Source organism: Oncorhynchus clarkii, chromosome 13, assembly GCF_045791955.1.
Source record: "Oncorhynchus clarkii lewisi isolate Uvic-CL-2024 chromosome 13, UVic_Ocla_1.0, whole genome shotgun sequence".
In the NCBI taxonomy this organism is placed as follows: Eukaryota; Metazoa; Chordata; class Actinopteri; order Salmoniformes; family Salmonidae; genus Oncorhynchus; species Oncorhynchus clarkii.
In genome coordinates, this window is record NC_092159.1 from 3,228,372 (window position 1) to 3,248,880 (window position 20,509).

General features: G+C 40.3%; 1 protein-coding gene across 1 annotated transcript in view; it reads left to right on the forward strand.

Moving 5' to 3' along the window:
• Window positions 1–20,509, forward strand: part of LOC139424298 (protein sidekick-1-like) — a 382,190-nt gene that overhangs the window by 103,044 nt on the left and 258,637 nt on the right. The window contains exons 2-4 of the mRNA XM_071175994.1: window positions 9,455–9,611; window positions 15,623–15,729; window positions 16,175–16,322. Coding sequence (XP_071032095.1) covers window positions 9,455–9,611; window positions 15,623–15,729; window positions 16,175–16,322 — 412 coding nt within the window. The remainder of the gene's footprint in view (window positions 1–9,454; window positions 9,612–15,622; window positions 15,730–16,174; window positions 16,323–20,509) is intronic.

Here is a 20,509-nt window from a genome sequence, read left to right on the forward strand (position 1 = left end):
TTTCACTTTATATATTCACTTTGTATGTTGTCTACCTCAATTGCTTTGGCAATGTTAACACATGTTTCCCATGCCAATAAAGCCCTTGAATTGAATTGAATTGAATTGAGAGAGGAGAGAGAGACAGAGAGAGGAGAGAGAGAGAGAGAGAGAGACAGAGAGAGGAGAGAGAGAGAGAGAGACAGAGAGAGAAAGAGAGAGAGGAGAGAGAGAGGGTAGTAGATAAATGAAAGAGAAAGGGAAGGAGAGTGTTTCAGTTGGAGTTCCATTACCTCTTGACAGAGTCCACATCATCACTGTGTGTGTGTATAATGTGTGTGTGTGTGTGTATAATGTGTGTGTGTGTGTGTATAATGTGTGTGTGTGTGATGTGTGTGTGTGTGTATAATGTGTGTGTGTGTGTGATGTGTGTGTGTGTGTGTGTGGTGGAGGGGGGGGGGGGGGCAGGCTGAGATTGCTAGACCACCACAGATCTTAGAGTGAATTTGAAGTGTGTGTCAGATGGTTGGTGTGTGAATGGTGGACTGTGGTTCTGTGTGTCAGATGGTTGGTGTGTGAATGGTGGACTGTGGTTCTGTGTGTCAGATGGTTGGTGTGTGAATGGTGGACTGTGGTTCTGTGTGTCAGATGGTTGGTGTGTGAATGGTGGACTGTGGTTCTGTGTGTCAGATGGTTGGTGTGTGAATGGTGGACTGTGGTTCTGTGTGTCAGATGGTTGGTGTGTGAATGGTGGACTGTGGTTCTGTGTGTCAGATGGTTGGTGTGTGAATGGTGGACTGTGGTTCTGTGTGTCAGATGGTTGGTGTGTGAATGGTGGACTGTGGTTCTGTGTGTCAGATGGTTGGTGTGTGAATGGTGGACTGTGGTTCTGTGTGTCAGACTGTAAACCTCTGTCCTCTCCTCTTTTCTCTTTATCTCTTTTTTCTCTCCCTCATCTTAACTCCAGGCAAGCTATCTATCTCCCCCCTCTCCCTCCCTCCTCTCCTCCATCTCTCCATCAGTCTGTCCTGTGGTCAGTGGTGTGGACAGAGGAATGGCTGGTCTGTGGATCACAGTCAAAAGTAGTCCACCAATTAGGACATTGAGAAAGATAAAGAGAGAGCGATACAGAGAAGAGGGGAGAGAATGTAGAGAGAAGGGAAGAGGGGGAGAGAGATGGAGGAGAGGGGGAAGAGGGAGAGAGGAGGGAAGATGGAGAGAGATGGAGAAGAGGGGGAAGAGGGGAGAGGGAGAGAGGAGGGAAGAGGGGGAGGGAGAGAGATGGAGGAGAAAGAGGGGAGAGGGAGAGAGGAGGAGGAGAGGGGGAAGAGGGAAGAGGGAGAGAGGAGGAGGAGAGGGGGAAGAGGGAAGAGGGAGAGAGGAGGGAAGAGGGGGTGGGAGAGAGGAGGGAAGAGGGGGGAGGGAGAGAGATGGGGGAGAAGGGGAAGAGGGGAGAGGGAGAGAGGAGGAGGAGAGGGGGAAGAGGGGAGAGGGAGAGAGGAGGAGGAGAGGGGGAAGAGGGGAGAGAGGAGGAGGATAGGGGGGAGAGGGAGAGAGGAGGAGGAGAGGGGGAAGAGGGGAGAGGGAGAGAGGAGGAGGAGAGGGGGAAGAGGGGAGAGGGAGAGAGGAGGAGGAGAGGGGGAAGAGGGGAGAGAGGAGGAGGATAGGGGAAGAGGGGAGAGGGAGAGAGGAGGAGGAGAGGGGGGAGAGGGGAGAGGGAGAGAGAAGGGGGAGAGGGGGAAGAGGGGAGAGGGATACATTAGAATGTGAGTGTGTTCCTAAGGGGATGTGTCCTACTGATCACTGTCCTCATTTCTTACTTAGCGTTTGTGTGTTTATAATGAGAGGAGGGACAAGGAATTTTCCACCTGACAATCAGAATGACAGATAGCATCAGTCATCTGATAATTCCCTCGGACAGCTGTCAATCAAACCCAACGGGAGCACTGATTGGTGCAGAGAGATACAGGAGGTGGGAGACAGCTGTGTTTAAATGTTTGATGAAGTGTCATTTTTAAATACAAAAGCAGGCAAGAGTGTGTTCTGAGAGTATCACAGGGTGTGTGTGTGTGTGTGTGTGTGTGTGTGTGTGTATGTGTGTGTGTGCGTGCGTGACCTGAATTCTCTCTTTCTATCAGGCCATTGCTTTGTAGAAACATTTCTCAACAGAAAAATGTGAGTCACGTTGGGGGCCTTGTGTTTACGTGTTTTTAAATTAGACAGTGTTGAAAGAAGCGACAGAAGACAGACAGACAGACAGACGGACAGACAGACAGACAGACAGACAGACAGGCAGACAGGCGGACGGACGGACGGACGGACGGACGGACGGACGGACGGACAGACAGACAGACGGACAGACGGGTAGACGGACAGACGGGTAGACAGACAGACAGACAAACAGACAGACAGACAAACAGACAGACATCTCTCCTGAAAATATGGGGGTTGGTGTGTGTGGCGGGGCGGGGAAAGGATGTGTGTGTGTGTGTTTGGCTGGGAAGGGATGTGTGTGCGTGTGTGTGTGCGTGTGTGTGTCCTATCAGGATTCATATGAAAGGCTGCCTTGTCAGAACCTCTCACAGCTCAACCAAGATAGAGTGATTTTTCAGGAGCTGTTGACCCTAACTCTGATCTCCCCTACACACACACACACAACCTCAGAGGGAGCGAGTAAATCACACTCTCACGCTCAGTCTAGTGTCACACTCACATTCTGTCTGCTATAAGTTTGGGTTGAACTTCTGAGTGCGGTGAGATGACATAGGGAGAGATAGAGAGATGGAGAACTAGAGAGAGGGAGTGATAGAGAGAGGGAGAGTGGGAGAGAGACAGGGAGAGGGAGAGAGAGAGAGAGAGAGAGAGAGATGAAGAAAGAGATAGAGAGGGAGAGAGAGAGAGAGAGAGAGAGATGAGGAAAGAGATAGAGAGGGAGAGAGAGCGGGAGCGGGAGAGAGATGAAGAAAGAGATAGAGAGGGAGAGAGAGCGGGAGCAGGAGAGAGATGAGAAAGATGACAAAGAAAGAGGGAGAGAGCGATGGAGCGGAGAGGAGAGGAAATGAAATCAGCCTGAACCCTCAGCCCTGCTCTTCTCTTCTCTCTCACCCCTCTCTTCCTCTCTATCTATCGTGCAAATGGAATTCCTCCTCTTGAATCTGCCTAAGCAGCTCTCTGAGACCGGCCTGGGGGAGAAGCCGTATGCTCTGTGTGTCCTGTCACTGTTGGAGGATGATCTCTCTCCTCTCTCTTCCTTCAACCACAGCCTTGACATGAGAGAGAGATGGACAGGTAGAGAGAGAGAGAGAGAGAGGGAGAGAGAGAGATAGAGAGAGAGGGGGGGGAGACAGAGAGAGGGAGAGATGACAGATAGAGAGAGACAGAGAGAGAGTGAGAGAGAAATGACAGAGAGAGAGAGCGAGAGAGAGAGACAGAGAGAGAGAGGGGGAGAAAGAGAGAGAGAGAGAGAGAGGGAGAGAGAGAGAGAGAGAGAGAGAGAGAGAGGGGGGAGAGAGACAGAGAGAGAGAGGGAGAGAGATAGAGACAGAGAGAGAGCGATAGAGAGAGATGACAGAGAGAGAGAGAGAGAGAGAGAGTGAGAGAGAGATGACAGAGAGAGATGAGAGAGAGGGAGAGAGAGGGGGGAGAGAGAGATGGACAGATAAAGAGAGAGAAACAGAGAGAGAGAGAGAGATGGACAGACAGAGAGAGAGAGATGGACAGAGAGAGAGAGAGAGAGAGAGAGGGGTAGCTCTGGCATCTTCCCCAATATTTGGAACCAAGGACTGATCACCCCAATCCACAAAAGTGGAGACAAATTTGACCCCAATAACTACCGTGGAATATGTGTCAACAGTAACCTTGGGAAAATCCTCTGCATTATTATTAACAGCAGACTCGTACATTTCCTCAATGAAAACAATGTACTGAGCAAATGTGAAATTGGCTTTTTACCAAATTATCGTACAACAGACCATGTATTCACCCTGCACACCCTAATTGACAACCAAACAAACCAAAACAAAGGCAAAGTCTTCTCATGCTTTGTTGATTTCAAAAAAGCCTTCGACTCAATCTGGCATGAGGGTCTGCTATACAAACTGATGGAAAGTGGTGTTGGGGGTAAAACATACGACATTATAAAATCCATGTACACAAACAACAAGTGTGCGGTTAAAATTGGCAAAAAACACACACATTTCTTCACACAGGGTCGTGGGGTTAGACAGGGATGCAGCTTAAGCCCCACCCTCTTCAACATATATATCAACGAATTGGCGCGGGCACTAGAAAAGTCTGCAGCACCCGGCCTCCCCCTGCTAGAATCCGAAGTCAAATGTCTGCTGTTTGCCGATGATCTGGTGCTTCTGTCACCAACCTAGGAGGGCCTACAGCAGCACCTAGATCTTATGCACAGATTCTGTCAGACCTGGGCCCTGACAGTAAATCTCAGTAAGACCAAAATAATGGTGTTCCAAAAAAGGTCCAGTCACCAGGACCACAAATACAAATTCCATCTAGACACTGTTGCCCTAGAGCACACAAAAAACTATACATACCTTGGCCTAAACATCAGCGCCACAGGTAACTTCCACAAAGCTGTGAACGATCTGAGAGACAAGGCAAGAAGGGCATTCTATGCCATCAAAAGAAACATAAATTTCAACATACCAATTAGGATTTGGCTAAAAATACTTGAATCAGTCATAGAGCCCATTGCCCTTTATGGTTGTGAGGTCTGGGGTCCGCTCACCCAACAAAGACTTCACAAAATGAGACAAACACCAAATTGAGACTCTGCACGCAGAATTCTGCAAAAATATCCTCCGTGTACAACGTAGAACACCAAATAATGCATGCAGAGCAGAATTAGGCCGATACCCACTAATTATCACAATCCAGAAAAGAGCCGTCAAATTCTACAACCACCTAAAAGGAAGTGATTCACAAACCTTCCATAACAAAGCCATCACCTACAGAGAGATGAACCTGGAGAAGAGTCCCCTAAGCAAGCTGGTCCTGGGGCTCTGTTCACAAACACAAACACACCCTACAGAGCCCCAGGACAACAGCACAATTAGACCCAACCAAATCATGAGAAAACAAAAAGATAATTACTTAACACATTGGAAAGAATTAACAAAAAAACGGAGCAAACTAGAAAGCTATTTGGCCCTACACAGAGAGTACACAGCGGCAGAATACCTGACCACTGTGACTGACCCAAAATTAAGGAAAGCTTTGACTATGTACAGACTCAGTGAGCATAGCCTTGCTATTGAGAAAGGCCGCCGTAGGCAGACATGGCTCTCAAGAGAAGACAGGCTATGTGCTCACTGCCCACAAAATGAGGTGGAAACTGAGCTGCACTTCCTAACCTCCTGCCCAATGTATGACCATATTAGAGAGACATATTTCCCTCAGATTACACAGAGCCACAAAGAATTCGAAAACAAATCCAAATTTGAAAAACTCCCATATTTACTGGGTGAAATTCCACAGTGTGCCATCACAGCAGCAAGGTTTGTGACCTGTTGCCACTAGAAAAGGGCAACCAGTGAAGAACACACACCATTGTAAATACAACCCATATTCATGCTTATTTATTTTATCTTGTGTCCTTTAACCATTTGTACATTGTTAAAACACTGTATATATATATAATATGACATTTGTAATGTCTTTACTGTTTTGAAACCTCTGTATGTGTAATGTTTACTGTTAATTTGTATTGTTTATTTCACTTTTGTATATTATCTACCTCACTTGCTTTGTCAATGTTAACACATGTTTCCCATGCCAATAAAGCCCTTGAATTGAATTGAATTGAATTGAGAGAGAGAAGGGGGGAGAGAAAGATGGACAGACAGAGAGAGAGAAAGATGGACAGACAGAGAGAGAGAGAGCTGGAGAGAGGAATACAGCTGTGTGGTTTTTCTAAAAAGAAGAGAGAGAGAAGAGGACAGGACAGGAGGTGTAATGCAGGAGGGTGAATGATCCACTGGGATAGAAGAGAGAGAGAGAAGAGGACAGGGTATAGCATGTCTCGGTCTGTGTGTGTGTGTGTGTGTGTGTGTGTGTGTGTGTGTGTGTGTGTGTGTGTGTGTGTGTGTGTGTGTGTGTGTGTGTGTGTGTGTGTGTGTGTGTGTGTGTGTGTGTGTGTGTGTGTGTGTGTGTGTTTGTGTGTGTGTGTGTGTGTGTTAGTGTGTGTGCGTGTGCGTGTACTCAGCGTTGTGCTGGTCATATACCAGGTATTCATTCTGGTAAAGTTAAGGTCTGGTATAAGGTAAACAACATTAAGGGGCTGTACTCAGCGTTGTGCTGGTCATATACCAGGTATTCATTCTGGTAAAGTTAAGGTCTGGTATAAGGTAAACAACATTAAGGGGCTGTACTCAGCGTTGTGCTGGTCATATACCAGGTATTCATTCTGGTAAAGTTAAGGTCTGTTAAGGTCTGGGCCTACGTGTTCCTCTAGAATGATCCAGAACATGTCTTTGACTCTAAACTATTGTTGTTAAATGTTTCCACCATTATTTCTCCATGCAACTCATTCTTTATAATTGTTGATGCACTATCTATCAGCCCTATCTATCAGCACTATCTATCTGCACTATCTATCTGCACTATCTATCAACACTATCTATCAGCATTATATATCTGCACTCTCTATCAACACTATCTATCAGCACTATCTATCAGCACTATCTATCAACCCTATCAACACTATATATCAGCCCTATCTATCAGCACTATCTATCTGCACTATCTATCTGCACTCTCTATCAACACTATCTATCAGCATTATATATCTGCACTATCTATCAGCACTATCTATCAGCACTATCTATCAACCCTATCAACACTATCTATCAACCCTATCAACACTATCTATCAACACTATCTATCAGCACTATCTATCAACACTATCTATCAGCACTATCTATCAACACTATCTATCAGCACTATCTATCAACACTCTCTATCAACACTATCTATCAGCACTATCTATCAGCACTATCTATCAACACTATCTATCAGCACTATCTATCAGCATCTCTATCAACACTATCTATCAACACTAGCTATCAGCACTATCTATCAACACTATCTATCAACACTATCTATCAGCACTATCTATCAACACTATCTATCAACACTATCTATCAACACTATCTATCAGCACTATCTATCAACCCTATCAACACTATCTATCAACACTATCTATCTGCACTATCTATCAACCCTATCAACACTATCTATCAGCACTATCTATCTGCACTATCTATCTGCACTATCTATCAGCACTATCTATCAGCACTATCTATCAACACTATCTATCAGCACTATCTATCCGCACTGTCTATCAACCCTATCAACACTATCTATCAACACTATCTATCAGCACTATCTATCAGCACTATCTATCCGCACTATCTATCAACCCTATCAACACTATCTATCAACACTATCTATCAGCACTATCTATCAACACTATCATCACTATCTATCAACACTATCAGCACTATCTATGAACACTATCTATCAACACTATCTATCAACCCTATCAACACTATCTATCAACCCTATCAACACTATCTATCAACCCTATCTATCAGCACTATCTATCAACACTATCTATCAACACTATCAACACTATCTATCAACCCTATCTATCAGCACTCTCTATCAACACTATCTATCAACACTATCTATCAGCACTATCTATCAACACTATCAACACTATCTATCAACACTATCTATCAACACTATCTATCAGCACTATCTATCAACACTCTATATCAACACTATCTATCAACACTATCTTTCAACACTATCTATCAACACTCTCTATCAACACTATCTATCAACACTATCTATCAACACTATCTATCAACACTATCTATCAACACCATAAACACTATCTATCAACACTATCTATCAACACTGTCTATCAACACTATCTATCAACACTATCTATCAGCACTATCTATCAACACCATAAACACTATCTATCAACACTATCTATCAACACTATCTATCAACACTCTCTATCAGCACTATCTATCAACACCATAAACACTATCTATCAACACTATCTATCAACACTATCAACACTATCTATCAACACTATCTATCAGGCTTTGATGCTTGTGTTTGCTGCACCTTGTGGTTTGATATGCATCTGATGTCTACCTCAACGTTCTCAACGTTCTCTAGGGGGAACTTGCAGGCTGAAAGGCCATGCGCTTCTAGTGTTAACCTGTTTGGGATAGGGAGCAGTATTCTTACGTCCGGATGAAAAGCCAGAAGCTAGGATATGCATATAGATAGGTAGATTTGGATATGAAACACTTTAAAGTTTCTAAAACTGTTAAAATAATCTGTGATTATAACATAATTTGTTTGGCAGGCGAAACCCCGTGGACAAACAATCCAGGAAAAAGAAAATTGAGTTCACTGTGTTTTCAATTGGGTTTCTATTGGAAACTAGATTTCTGAGGCACCTGGTGGCAGTTCCTAGGGCTTCCACTAGAGGTCAACAGTCTTTAGAAATTGGTTGATGTTTTTCTTTTGAGTAATGAAGAAGTACGGCTAATCAGAATGAGTGTGAAGCCAAGCTCGCTCCTCTTTGATTTTATCCGCTATTGAACACAGTATATTCCGTTTTACATTTTATCGATTATTTACGTTTTAGGATACCTAAAGTTGGATTAGGAAAGTTGTTTGAAATGTTTGGACCAAGTTTACAGGTAACTTATTAGATATTTTGGAGTCATGCTGGGCGAGGTGGAACCGGTGTTTTTCTGAATCAAATGCGCCAAATAAATGGACATTTTGGAGATATTAACGACGGAATTAATCGAACTAAAGGACCATTTGTGATGTTTATGGGACATATTGGAGAAGATCTACAGGCATGAATTATATCGTTATTTCTGACTTTCTATAACCCTCCCGGGTTGAAAATTATTTGTTTTGCATTTGTATGATGATGTCCTTGGTTTGCTTTCGCCATAAAGCCTTTTTCCAATCTGACACAGCGGCTGGATTAAAACACGTTAAGCTTTATTTTGATGTATTGCACTTGTGTTTTCATGAAAGTTAAATATTTATAGTAATTTCATTTGAATTTCGCGCTCCGCAATTTCACTGGATGTTGTCGAAACATTCCGCTAGCCGTAACTTAAAGGATATTGTGTGTCGATGAGTGAGATATAAAAAATAAAATGAAGACATTTTTAGTTTAGGGTGTAACACAATAAAATGTGGAAAAATGTGGTGGGAATATTTTCTGAAGACACTGTACATATAACCTGTTTCATGTCCATGTTTTGACTTATAAATGATTATAATTTATTATAAATTATTATTAATTATTATTATAAATGATTATAAATTCAAGTTGAATTAAATATTTATTCTCTCCTCTTCTCTCCTCCCGTCTCCCCTCCTCCCCCCTCTTCTCCTCCTCCAGATGTAGCTCCATATTTCCGTGTGTCTCCGGGCCAGGTCCAGACCCATCTAGAGGGTAACAGGCTGGTACTGACCTGTCTGGCTGAAGGCTCCTGGCCTCTACAATACCGATGGATCCTCAACAACACAGATATCACACACTTCTCTCCACTATACACGTAAATATACCTTAAATATACCTTATATAATGTACCTCTCTCTTTATATATACCTTATATAATATACTCTACCTATCTACCTGCTTCTCTCTACTATACACGTAAATATACCTTAAATATATATACATCTCTCTATAAATATAGCAATATATAATATACCTCTCTCCATAGATATACCTATATATAATATACCTTTCTCTATAGATATACCTATATATAATATGCCTCTCTCTATAAATATAGCAATATGTAATTAACCTTTCTCTATAGATATACCTATATATAATATACCTATATATAATATACCTATATATAATATGCCTATATATAATATACCTATATATAATATACCTATATATAATATACCTCTATATAATATGCCTATATATAATATCCCTATTTATAATATACCTATATATAATATACCTATATATAATATACCTCTATATAATATGCCTCTATATAATATACCTATATATAATATACCTATATATAATATACCTATATATAATATACCTCTATATAATATACCTCTATATAATATACCTCTATATAATATACCTATATATAATATACCTATATATAATATACCTCTATATAATATACCTCTATATAATATACCTCTATATAATATACCTATATATAATATACCTATATATAATATACCTATATATAATATACCTCTATATAATATACCTCTATATAATATACCTCTATAATATACCTATATATAATATACCTATATATAATATACCTATATATAATATACCTATATATAATATACCTCTATATAATATACCTCTATATAATATATCTCTATATAATATACCTCTATATAATATACCTCTATATAATATACCTCTATATAATATACCTCTATATAATATACCTCTATATAATATACCTCTATATAATATACCTCTATATAATATACCTCTATATAATATATCTCTATATAATATACCTATATATAATATATCTCTATATAATATACCTATATATAATATACCTATATATAATATATCTCTATATAATATACCTATATATAATATACCTCTATATAATATACCTATATATAATATACCTATATATAATATATCTCTATATAATATACCTATATATAATATATCTCTATATAATATACCTCTATATAATATACCTATATATAATATATCTATATATAATATACCTATATATAATATATCTCTATATAATATACCTATATATAATATACCTCTATATAATATACCTATATATAATATACCTCTATATAATATACCTATATATAATATACCTATATATAATATACCTATATATAATATACCTATATATAATATACCTCTATATAATATACCTATGTATAATATACCTATGTATAATATACCTCTATATAATATACCTATATATAATATACCTATATATAATATACCTATATATAATATACCTCTATATAATATACCTATATATAATATACCTATATATAATATACCTATATATAATATACCTATATATAATATACCTATATATAATATTCTTCTCTCTCCCCGTCAATGTCTTTTTCATACTTTATTTTCCTGACTTGAGAAACCTGAGGGCAACTTTTATCTGATGTCTGGGGTAGTGTGTATATCAGCAGTCAGCACCCATCCTGTTCTCTCCATCCTCCTGTCTTCCCCTCTCTCCCCAGAGGGGTATGCATGATCTATCAGATAATAATATATAGATGAAGATATTTCTCTATATATAATGTGTTGTGGAATGTATAATATATATATATATATATATATATATATATATATGTGTGTGAACACTCTCCTGTCTGTCTCAGCTCTCACACACTCTGAGCTTTTATCGCTTTCCTCGTGGAGTGTTGACATGAGACGATGTGTTAAAAGGCCAAGGAGGACAGGAGGCAGACGCAGGGCAATAACTGCTGCTAGAATAAAGTCTGAGACAAGCACAACTACAGACACACTCCTGTCTGCACTCACACATACAGACAGATACACACCACTGCAAACTCAAAGACTAACTCTTCAACTCCAGCGAGGTCTGGGTTTTGTTGACTAAGCTTCCCTCTCTCATTTACACTACAGGAGGGCTGGGGGTTCGATAGGACCACCACGAGGTCTGGGTGTTGTTGACTAAGCTTCCCTCTCTCATTTACACTACAGGAGGGCTGGGGGTTCGATAGGACCACCACGAGGTCTGGGTGTTGTTGACTAAGCTTCCCTCTCTCATTTACACTACAGGAGGGCTGGGGGTTCGATAGGACCACCACGAGGTCTGGGTGTTGTTGACTAAGCTTCCCTCTCTCATTTACACTACAGGAGGGCTGGGGGTTCGATAGGACCACCACGATGTTTATCATTCCAGATATGGGTGGTAATGGTAGTGATAACAGTTTAGTGATGGTAGTAGTAGTCGTAGTAATGATGATTGTAGTTGTAGTACTGATATAAAGGAGAAGATGACCGTTATTTAGTTATAAGTTAGTTATAGTTTCATTTTCCATAATTTGTATACTATTATACTATTGACTGTTACCATTTTATTGTTATTATTTTTGTAGTTAATTTTGTATTATTATTTACTACCATTTTATATTATTATTTGCTATAATTTATAATTTTGTTACAATGTATATTGTATACATTGTTGCTTTGGCAATATTGACACAATGTTTTTCAGGGCCAATAAAGCAGCTTGAATTTGAATTTGAATTTGAGAGAGCGAGCGATGGAAAGAGAATGCACACACACCCTTTCTCTCTGTTTCTGCGGGGGAATGACCCAGCAGTTTGAATTTGAATTTGAGAGAGCGAGAGATGGAAAGAGACACACCCTTTCTCTCTGTTTCTGCGGGGGAATGACCCAGCAGTTTGTAGCCAAGTATTGATTGAGATGACAAGTGGTATTCTGCATCGGACGTTAGAACAACAACAACACAACGACGCTGGGTGTATTATCATCGCAAAATATTATGACTACGTTAGTTTGACAATGTTAGAATAGAGTTAGTTAGATATGTTAGGATAGAGATAGTTTGACAATGTTAGGATAGAGTTAGTTTGATAATGTTAGGATAGAGTTAGTTAGACAATGTTAGGATAGAGTTAGTTTGACAATGTTAGAATAGAGTTAGTTTGACAATGTTAGAATAGAGTTACATTGGCAATGTTAGGATAGAGTTAGTTAGACAATGTTAGGATAGAGTTCGTTAGACAATGTTAGAATAGAGTTAGTTTGACAATGTTAGGATAGAGTAAGTTTGACAATGTTAGAATAGAGTTAGTTTGACAATGTTAGGATAGAGTTAGTTTGACAATGTTAGGATAGAGTTCGTTAGACAATGTTAGAATAGAGTTAGTTTGACAATGTTAGGATAGTAAGTTAGACAGTTTTAGGATATAATTGAAAATGTGTGAACGTATGGCCACAACAGCCCATTTCAACAGCAGTGTAATGGTTTTTTCTGTAGTGATGCTCCAGTCTGAAGCTGATACATCACTGTGTCTGTTGTTGACAACATCACAAGGACACGCTGTCTGGAATATTTGGCTGTGTGTGTGTTTGGCCGTGTGTCTGTGTGTGTGTGTGTTTGGCCGTGTGTGTGGGTTGGCCGTGTTTGTGTGTTTGGCCGTGTGTGTGTGTTTGGCTGTGTGTGTGGGTTGGCTGTGTGTGTTTGTTGGTGTGTGTTTGTTGGTGTGTGTGTGTGTGTTTGTTGGTGTGTGTTTGTTTGTGTGTGTTTGTTGGTATGTGTTTGTTTGTGTGTGTTTGTTGGTGTGTGTGTTTGTTGGTGTGTGTGTTTGTGTGTGTATTTGTTGGTGTGTGTTTGTTGGTGTGTGTTTGTTTGTGTGTTTGTTGGTGTGTGTGTGTGTGTGTGTGTGTTTGTTGGTGTGTGTGTGTGTGTTTGTGTGTGTGTTTGTTGGTGTGTGTTTGTTGGTGTGTGTTTGTTGGTGTGTTTGTTGGTGTGTGTGTGTGTGTGTGTGTGTGTTTGTTTGTTTGTTGGTGTGTGTGTGTGTGTGTGTGTGTGTGTGTATTTGTTGGTGTGTGTTTGTTGGTGTGTGTTTGTTTGTGTGTTTGTTGGTGTGTGTGTGTGTGTGTGTGTGTGTGTGTTTGTTGGTGTGCGTGTGTGTTTGTGTGTGTATTTGTTGGTGTGTGTTTGTTGGTGTGTGTTTGTTTGTGTGTTTGTTGGTGTGTGTGTGTGTGTGTGTGTGTTTGTTTGTTTGTTGGTGTGTGTGTGTGTGTGTGTGTGTGTGTGTGTGTGTTTGTTGGTGTGTGTTTGTGTGTGTGTGTGTGTGTGTGTGTTTGTTGGTGTGTGTGTGTGTGTGTGTGTGTGTGTGTGTGTTTGTTGGTGTGTGTGTGTGTGTTTGTTGGTGTGTGTGTGTGTGTGTGTGTGTTTGTTGGTGTGTGTGTGTGTGTGTGTGTTTGTTGGTGTGTGTGTGTGTTTGTTAGTGTGTGTGTGTGTTTGTTGGTGTGTGTGTGTTTGTTGGTGTGTTTGTGTGTGTGTGTGTGTGTTTGTTGATGTGTGTATGTGTTTATTGGTGTGTTTTTGTTTGTGTGTGTGTTGGTGTGTGTGTGTGTGTGTGTTTGTTGGTGTGTGTGTGTGTGTTTGTTAGTGTGTGTGTGTGTGTGTTTGTTAGTGTGTGTGTGTGTGTGTGTGTTTGTTGGTGTGTGTGTGTGTGTTTGTTGGTGTGTGTGTGTGTTTGTTGGTGTGTGTGTGTGTTTGTTGGTGTGTGTGTGTGTTTGTTGGTGTCTGTTTTGTGTTTCATCCAGGTTGGGTGTAATGGGGTTTTAATGGGCAACCTGGCATCGGGCAGTAGACACACACACACGCACACACCTCCGCCTCCCCATCTGTCCCTCTATAGAAGTACAGTTCACACATTCTCTCCTCTTCCTCTCTCCTCTTCCTCTCTCCTCTTCCTCTCTTCTCTTTCTCTTTCTCTCTGTGTCTGTCTCCTCCAAGGTCACATCATCCTTCCAGTCTGTTTCACCCATTTTTTTCTCTCTCTCTCTCAATTCAATTCCATTCAATTCAAGGGCTTTATTGGCATGGGACACATGGTATGTTATCCCAGAGGTAATGACACTGTGGTGTTTCACACAGTCCTCTCTCTCTCTAGGTATGTTATCCCAGAGGTAATGGCACTGTGGTGTTTCACCCAGTCCTCTCTCTAGGTATGTTATCCCAGAGGTAATGACACTGTGGTGTTTCACCCAGTCCTCTCTCTCTCTAGGTATGTTATCCCAGAGGTAATGACACTGTGGTGTTTCACCCAGTCCTCTCTCTCTCTAGGTATGTTATCCCAGAGGTAATGACACTGGGGTGTTTCACCCAGTCCTCTCTCTCTCTCTAGGTATGTTATCCCAGAGGTAATGACACTGTGGTGTTTCACCCAGTCCTCTCTCTCTCTAGGTATGTTATCCCAGAGGTAATGACACTGTGGTGTTTCACCCAGTCCTCTCTCTCTCTCTAGGTATGTTATCCCAGAGGTAATGACACTGGGGTGTTTCACCCAGTCCTCTCTCTCTCTAGGTATGTTATCCCAGAGGTAATGACACTGTGGTGTTTCACACAGTCCTCTCTTTCTCTCTAGGTATGTTATCCCAGAGGTAATGACACTGTGGTGTTTCACCCAGTCCTCTCTCTAGGTATGTTATCCCAGAGGTAATGACACTGGGGTGTTTCACCCAGTCCTCTCTCTCTCTAGGTATGTTATCCCAGAGGTAATGACACTGTGGTGTTTCACCCAGTCCTCTCTCTCTCTAGGTATGTTATCCCAGAGGTAATGACACTGTGGTGTTTCACCCAGTCCTCTCTCTCTCTAGGTATGTTATCCCAGAGGTAATGACACTGTGGTGTTTCACCCAGTCCTCTCTCTCTCTAGGTATGTTATCCCAGAGGTAATGACACTGTGGTGTTTCACCCAGTCCTCTCTCTCTCTAGGTATGTTATCCCAGAGGTAATGGCACTGTGGTGTTTCACACAATCCTCTCTCTCTCTAGGTATGTTATCCCAGAGGTCCAGAGGTCGGATGCTGGGTTGTATCAGTGTGTGGTCAGGAACAGGATGGGAGCCCTGTTACAGAGGAGAGCTGAGGTGCAGGTCGCCTGTAAGTACACACACACCTCTCTCTCTTTATCTCTCTCTCTCTTTATCTCTCTCTCTCTTTATCTCTCTCTCTCTCTTTTATATCCATCCCTCTCTTTATCTTTATCTCTCTATCTTTATCTCTTCCTCTTGCTCCCATCTCCCTCTCATTATCTCCCTCCCTCTCTCTCTCTAACTCTCCATCTCCCTCTCTTTATCTCCCTCTCTCTCTCTCTTTATCTCTCTCTCTCTCTGTCTCTCTCTCTCTCTCTCTCTCTCTCTCTTTGTCTCTCTCTCTCTCCCTCCCTCTCTCCCCATCTCCCTCTCTTTATCTCTCTCTTTCTCCATCTCCCTCTCATTATCTCCCTCCCTCTCTCTCTCTCACTCTCCATCTCCCTCTCATTCTCCCTCCCTCTCTCTTTCACTCTCTTTCTCTCCCTAATGTCCCTCGTTCTCTCTCTCTCTAGTCATGGGTAACTTTTCTGGTGAAGAGCAGCGTCGTACGGTCAGTGTTGGTCGAGCTGCGGTCCTGAACACTCCAACCGTCAGCTGCTTCCCTAGACCGCAGGTCACCTGGTACAGAGACGGTCACAAGATAATCCCCAGCAACAGAGTGTGAGTACCGCTGCTAACTTAAACCACAATGTTCTAGTTAATGCTCAAATAATGGTCAAAACGCAACAGTTTCAAATCGTCAGGTTAAAAAAACAAATAACTCACTCAATGAAGATTCGGGGGTCAACACTTTGTGGTTGGGGTCAAACCTCGTGCAGAGGTTTAAACACAGTGGATGTAACAGACGTTTCTTTGGTCTGAATGTGATTCAGTAACATCTTGTTAGTGGCAGGGGTTTGGGCCGTATCCACATTCTAACATGCGCAAGCCAAGAAGCTAGAGGGAGTTGATTGTCTCTGCTTTAATCAAGAAGCTAGAGGGAGTTGATTGTCTCTGCTGTAACCAAGAAGCTAGAGGGAGTTGATTGTCTCTGCTTTAATCCAGAACCTGGAGTGGATTGATTGTCTCTGCTGTAATCAAGAAGCTAGAGGGAGTTGATTGTCTCTGCTGTAATCCAGAACCTGGAGTGGATTGATTGTCTCTGCTGTAATCAAGAAGCTAGAGGGAGTTGATTGTCTCTGCTGTAATCAAGAAGCTAGAGGGAGTTGATTGTCTCTGCTGTAATCAAGAAGCTAGAGGGAGTTGATTGTCTCTGCTGTAATCAAGAAGCTAGAGGGAGTTGATTGTCTCTGCTGTAATCAAGAAGCTGGAGTGGATTGATTGTCTCTGCTGTAATCAAGAAGCTAGAGGGAGTTGATTGTCTCTGCTTTAACCAAGAAGCTAGAGGGAGTTGATTGTCTCTGCTGTAATCAAGAAGCTAGAGGGAGTTGATTGTCTCTGCTGTAATCAAGAAGCTAGAGGGACTTGATTGTCTCTGCTGTAATCAAGAAGCTAGAGGGAGTTGATTGTCTCTGCTTTAACCAAGAAGCTAGAGGGAGTTGATTGTCTCTGCTGTAATCAAGAAGCTAGAGGGAGTTGATTGTCTCTGCTTTAACCAAGAAGCTAGAGGGAGTTGATTGTCTCTGCTGTAATCAAGAAGCTAGAGGGAGTTGTTGTCTCTGCTGTAATCAAAAAGCTAGAGGGGGTTGATTGTCTCTGCTGTAATCAAGAAGTTAGAGGGGGTTGATTGTCTCTGCTTTAACCAAGAAGCTAGAGGGAGTTGATTGTCTCTGCTGTAATCAAGAAGCTAGAGGGAGTTGACTGTCTCTGCTGTAATCAAGAAGCTAGAGGGAGTTGATTGTCTCTGCTGTAACCAAGAAGCTAGAGGGAGTTGATTGTCTCTGCTGTAACCAAGAAGCTAGAGGGAGTTGATTGTCTCTGCTGTAATCAAGAAGCTAGAGGGAGTTGACTGTCTCTGCTGTAATCAAAAAGCTAGAGGTGGTTGATTGTCTCTGCTTTAACCAAGAAGCTAGAGGGAGCTGCATATCATTTATTAGATAGTTAATAACCTTTTACCTCCGCTGTGACGGGACTTTATTCATTACAACTCTGATGCTAATCAACTGTTCAAATAAAGTTGATCAAATGGACTACACTGTAATGTTTTAGTTCTAAGGGAAATTAAAATAGACTTACGTTTTTTTCTTGGACTTTGTAGAATTATATTAAACACATCCTTCACTCTATCAAAACAAATAACTATGTAGAATTATATTAAACACATCCTTCACTCTATCAAAACAAATAACTATGTAGAATTATATTAAACACATCCTTCACTCTATCAAAACAAATAACTATGTAGAATTATATTAAACACATCCTTCACTCTATCAAAACAAATAACTATGTAGAATTATATTAAACACATCCTTCACTCTATCAAAACAAATAACTATGTAGAATTATATTAAACACATCCTTCACTCTATCAAAACAAATAACTATGTAGAATTATATTAAACACATCCTTCACTCTATCAAAACAAATAACTATGTAGAATTATATTAAACACATCCTTCACTCTGTCAAAACAAATAACTATGTAGAATTATATTAAACACATCCTTCACTCTATCAAAACAAATAACTATGTAGAATTATATTAAACATATCCTTCACTCTATCAAAACAAATAACTATGTAGAATTATATTAAACATATCCTTCACTCTATCAAAACAAATAACTATGTAGAATTATATTAAACACATCCTTCACTCTATCAAAACAAATAACTATGTAGAATTATATTAAACATATCCTTCACTCTATCAAAACAAATAACTATGTAGAATTATATTAAACATATCCTTCACTCTATCAAAACAAATAACTATGTAGAATTATATTAAACACATCCTTCACTCTATCAAAACAAATAACTATGTAGAATTATATTAAACATATCCTTCACTCTATCAAAACAAATAACTATGTAGAATTATATTAAACACATCCTTCACTCTATCAAAACAAATAACTATGTAGAATTATATTAAACATATCCTTCACTCTATCAAAACAAATAACTATGTAGAATTATATTAAACATATCCTTCACTCTATCAAAACAAATAACTATGGAGAATTATATTAAACACATCCTTCACTCTGTCAAAACAAATAACTATGGAGAATTATATTAAACACATCCTTCACTCTGTCAAAACAAATAACTATTGTTGTTCATTTTTTTTAAATGTATATATTTCCATAAATATTTCTTCATGCAATTAATCCTTTACAATAGTATGTGCAGTATTTGTAAAGCATTTATTTATCATTTATTTATCATTTATTTATCATTTATTTATCATTTATTTATTATTTATTTATCATTTATTTATCATTTATTTATCAATAATTTATTTAGAAATTATTCAGCATTTATGTATCATTAATTTATCATTTATTTAGAATTTATTTATCAAGCATTTATCATTTATTTAGAAATTATTTATCAAGCATTTATCATTTATTTAGAATTTATTCAGCATTTATGTATCATTAATTTATCATTTATTTAGAATGTATTTTTATTTTATTTATAAAACATGTTTGCACACCTTGCAGGTTGATATGCATCTGATGTGTATGCTAAAAGGGATGACCGGCAATGTTCTCTAGCGGGTACTGATATGCTAAAAGGGATGACCAGCAATGTTCTCTAGCGGGTACTGATATGCTAAAAGGGATGACCAGCAATGTTCTCTAGCGGGTACTGATATGCTAAAAGGGATGACCAGCAATGTTCTCTAGCGGGTACTGATATGCTAAAAGGGATGACCAGCAATGTTCTCTAGTGGGTACTGATATGCTAAAAGGGATGACCAGCAATGTTCTCTAGCGGGTACTGATATGCTAAAAGGGATGACCAGCAATGTTCTCTAGCGGGTACTGATATGCTAAAAGGGATGACCAGCAATGTTCTCTAGCGGGTACTGATATGCTAAAAGGGATGACCGGCAATGTTGTCTAGAGGGTACTGATATGCTAAAAGGGATGACCAGCAATGTTCTCTAGCGGGTGCTGATATGCTAAAAGGGATGACCAGCAATGTTCTCTAGTGGGTACTGATATGCTAAAAGGGATGACCGGCAATGTTGTCTAGTGGGTACTGATATGCTAAAAGGGATGACCAGCAATGTTCTCTAGCGGGTGCTGATATGCTAAAAGGGATGACCAGCAATGTTCTCTAGTGGGTGCTGATATGCTAAAAGGGATGACCGGCAATGTTGTCTAGTGGGTACTGATATGCTAAAAGGGATGACCGGCAATGTTGTCTAGTGGGTACTGATATGCTAAAAGGGATGACCGGCAATGTTGTCTAGTGGGTACTGATATGCTAAAAGGGATGACCAGCAATGTTCTCTAGCGGGTACTGATATGCTAAAGGGATGACCAGCAATGTTGTCTAGTGGGTACTGATATGCTAAAAGGGATGACCAGCAATGTTCTCTAGCGGGTACTGATATGCTAAAAGGGATGACCAGCAATGTTCTCTAGCGGGTGCTGATATGCTAAAAGGGATGACCAGCAATGTTGTCTAGCGGGTACTGATATGCTAAAGGGGATGACCGGCAATGTTGTCTAGTGGGTACTGATATGCTAAAAGGGATGACCAGCAATGTTCTCTAGCGGGTACTGATATGCTAAAAGGGATGACCAGCAATGTTCTCTAGCGGGTGCTGATATGCTAAAAGGGATGACCAGCAATGTTCTCTAGCGGGTACTGATATGCTAAAGGGGATGACCGGCAATGTTCTCTAGCGGGTACTGATATGCTAAAGGGATGACCAGCAATG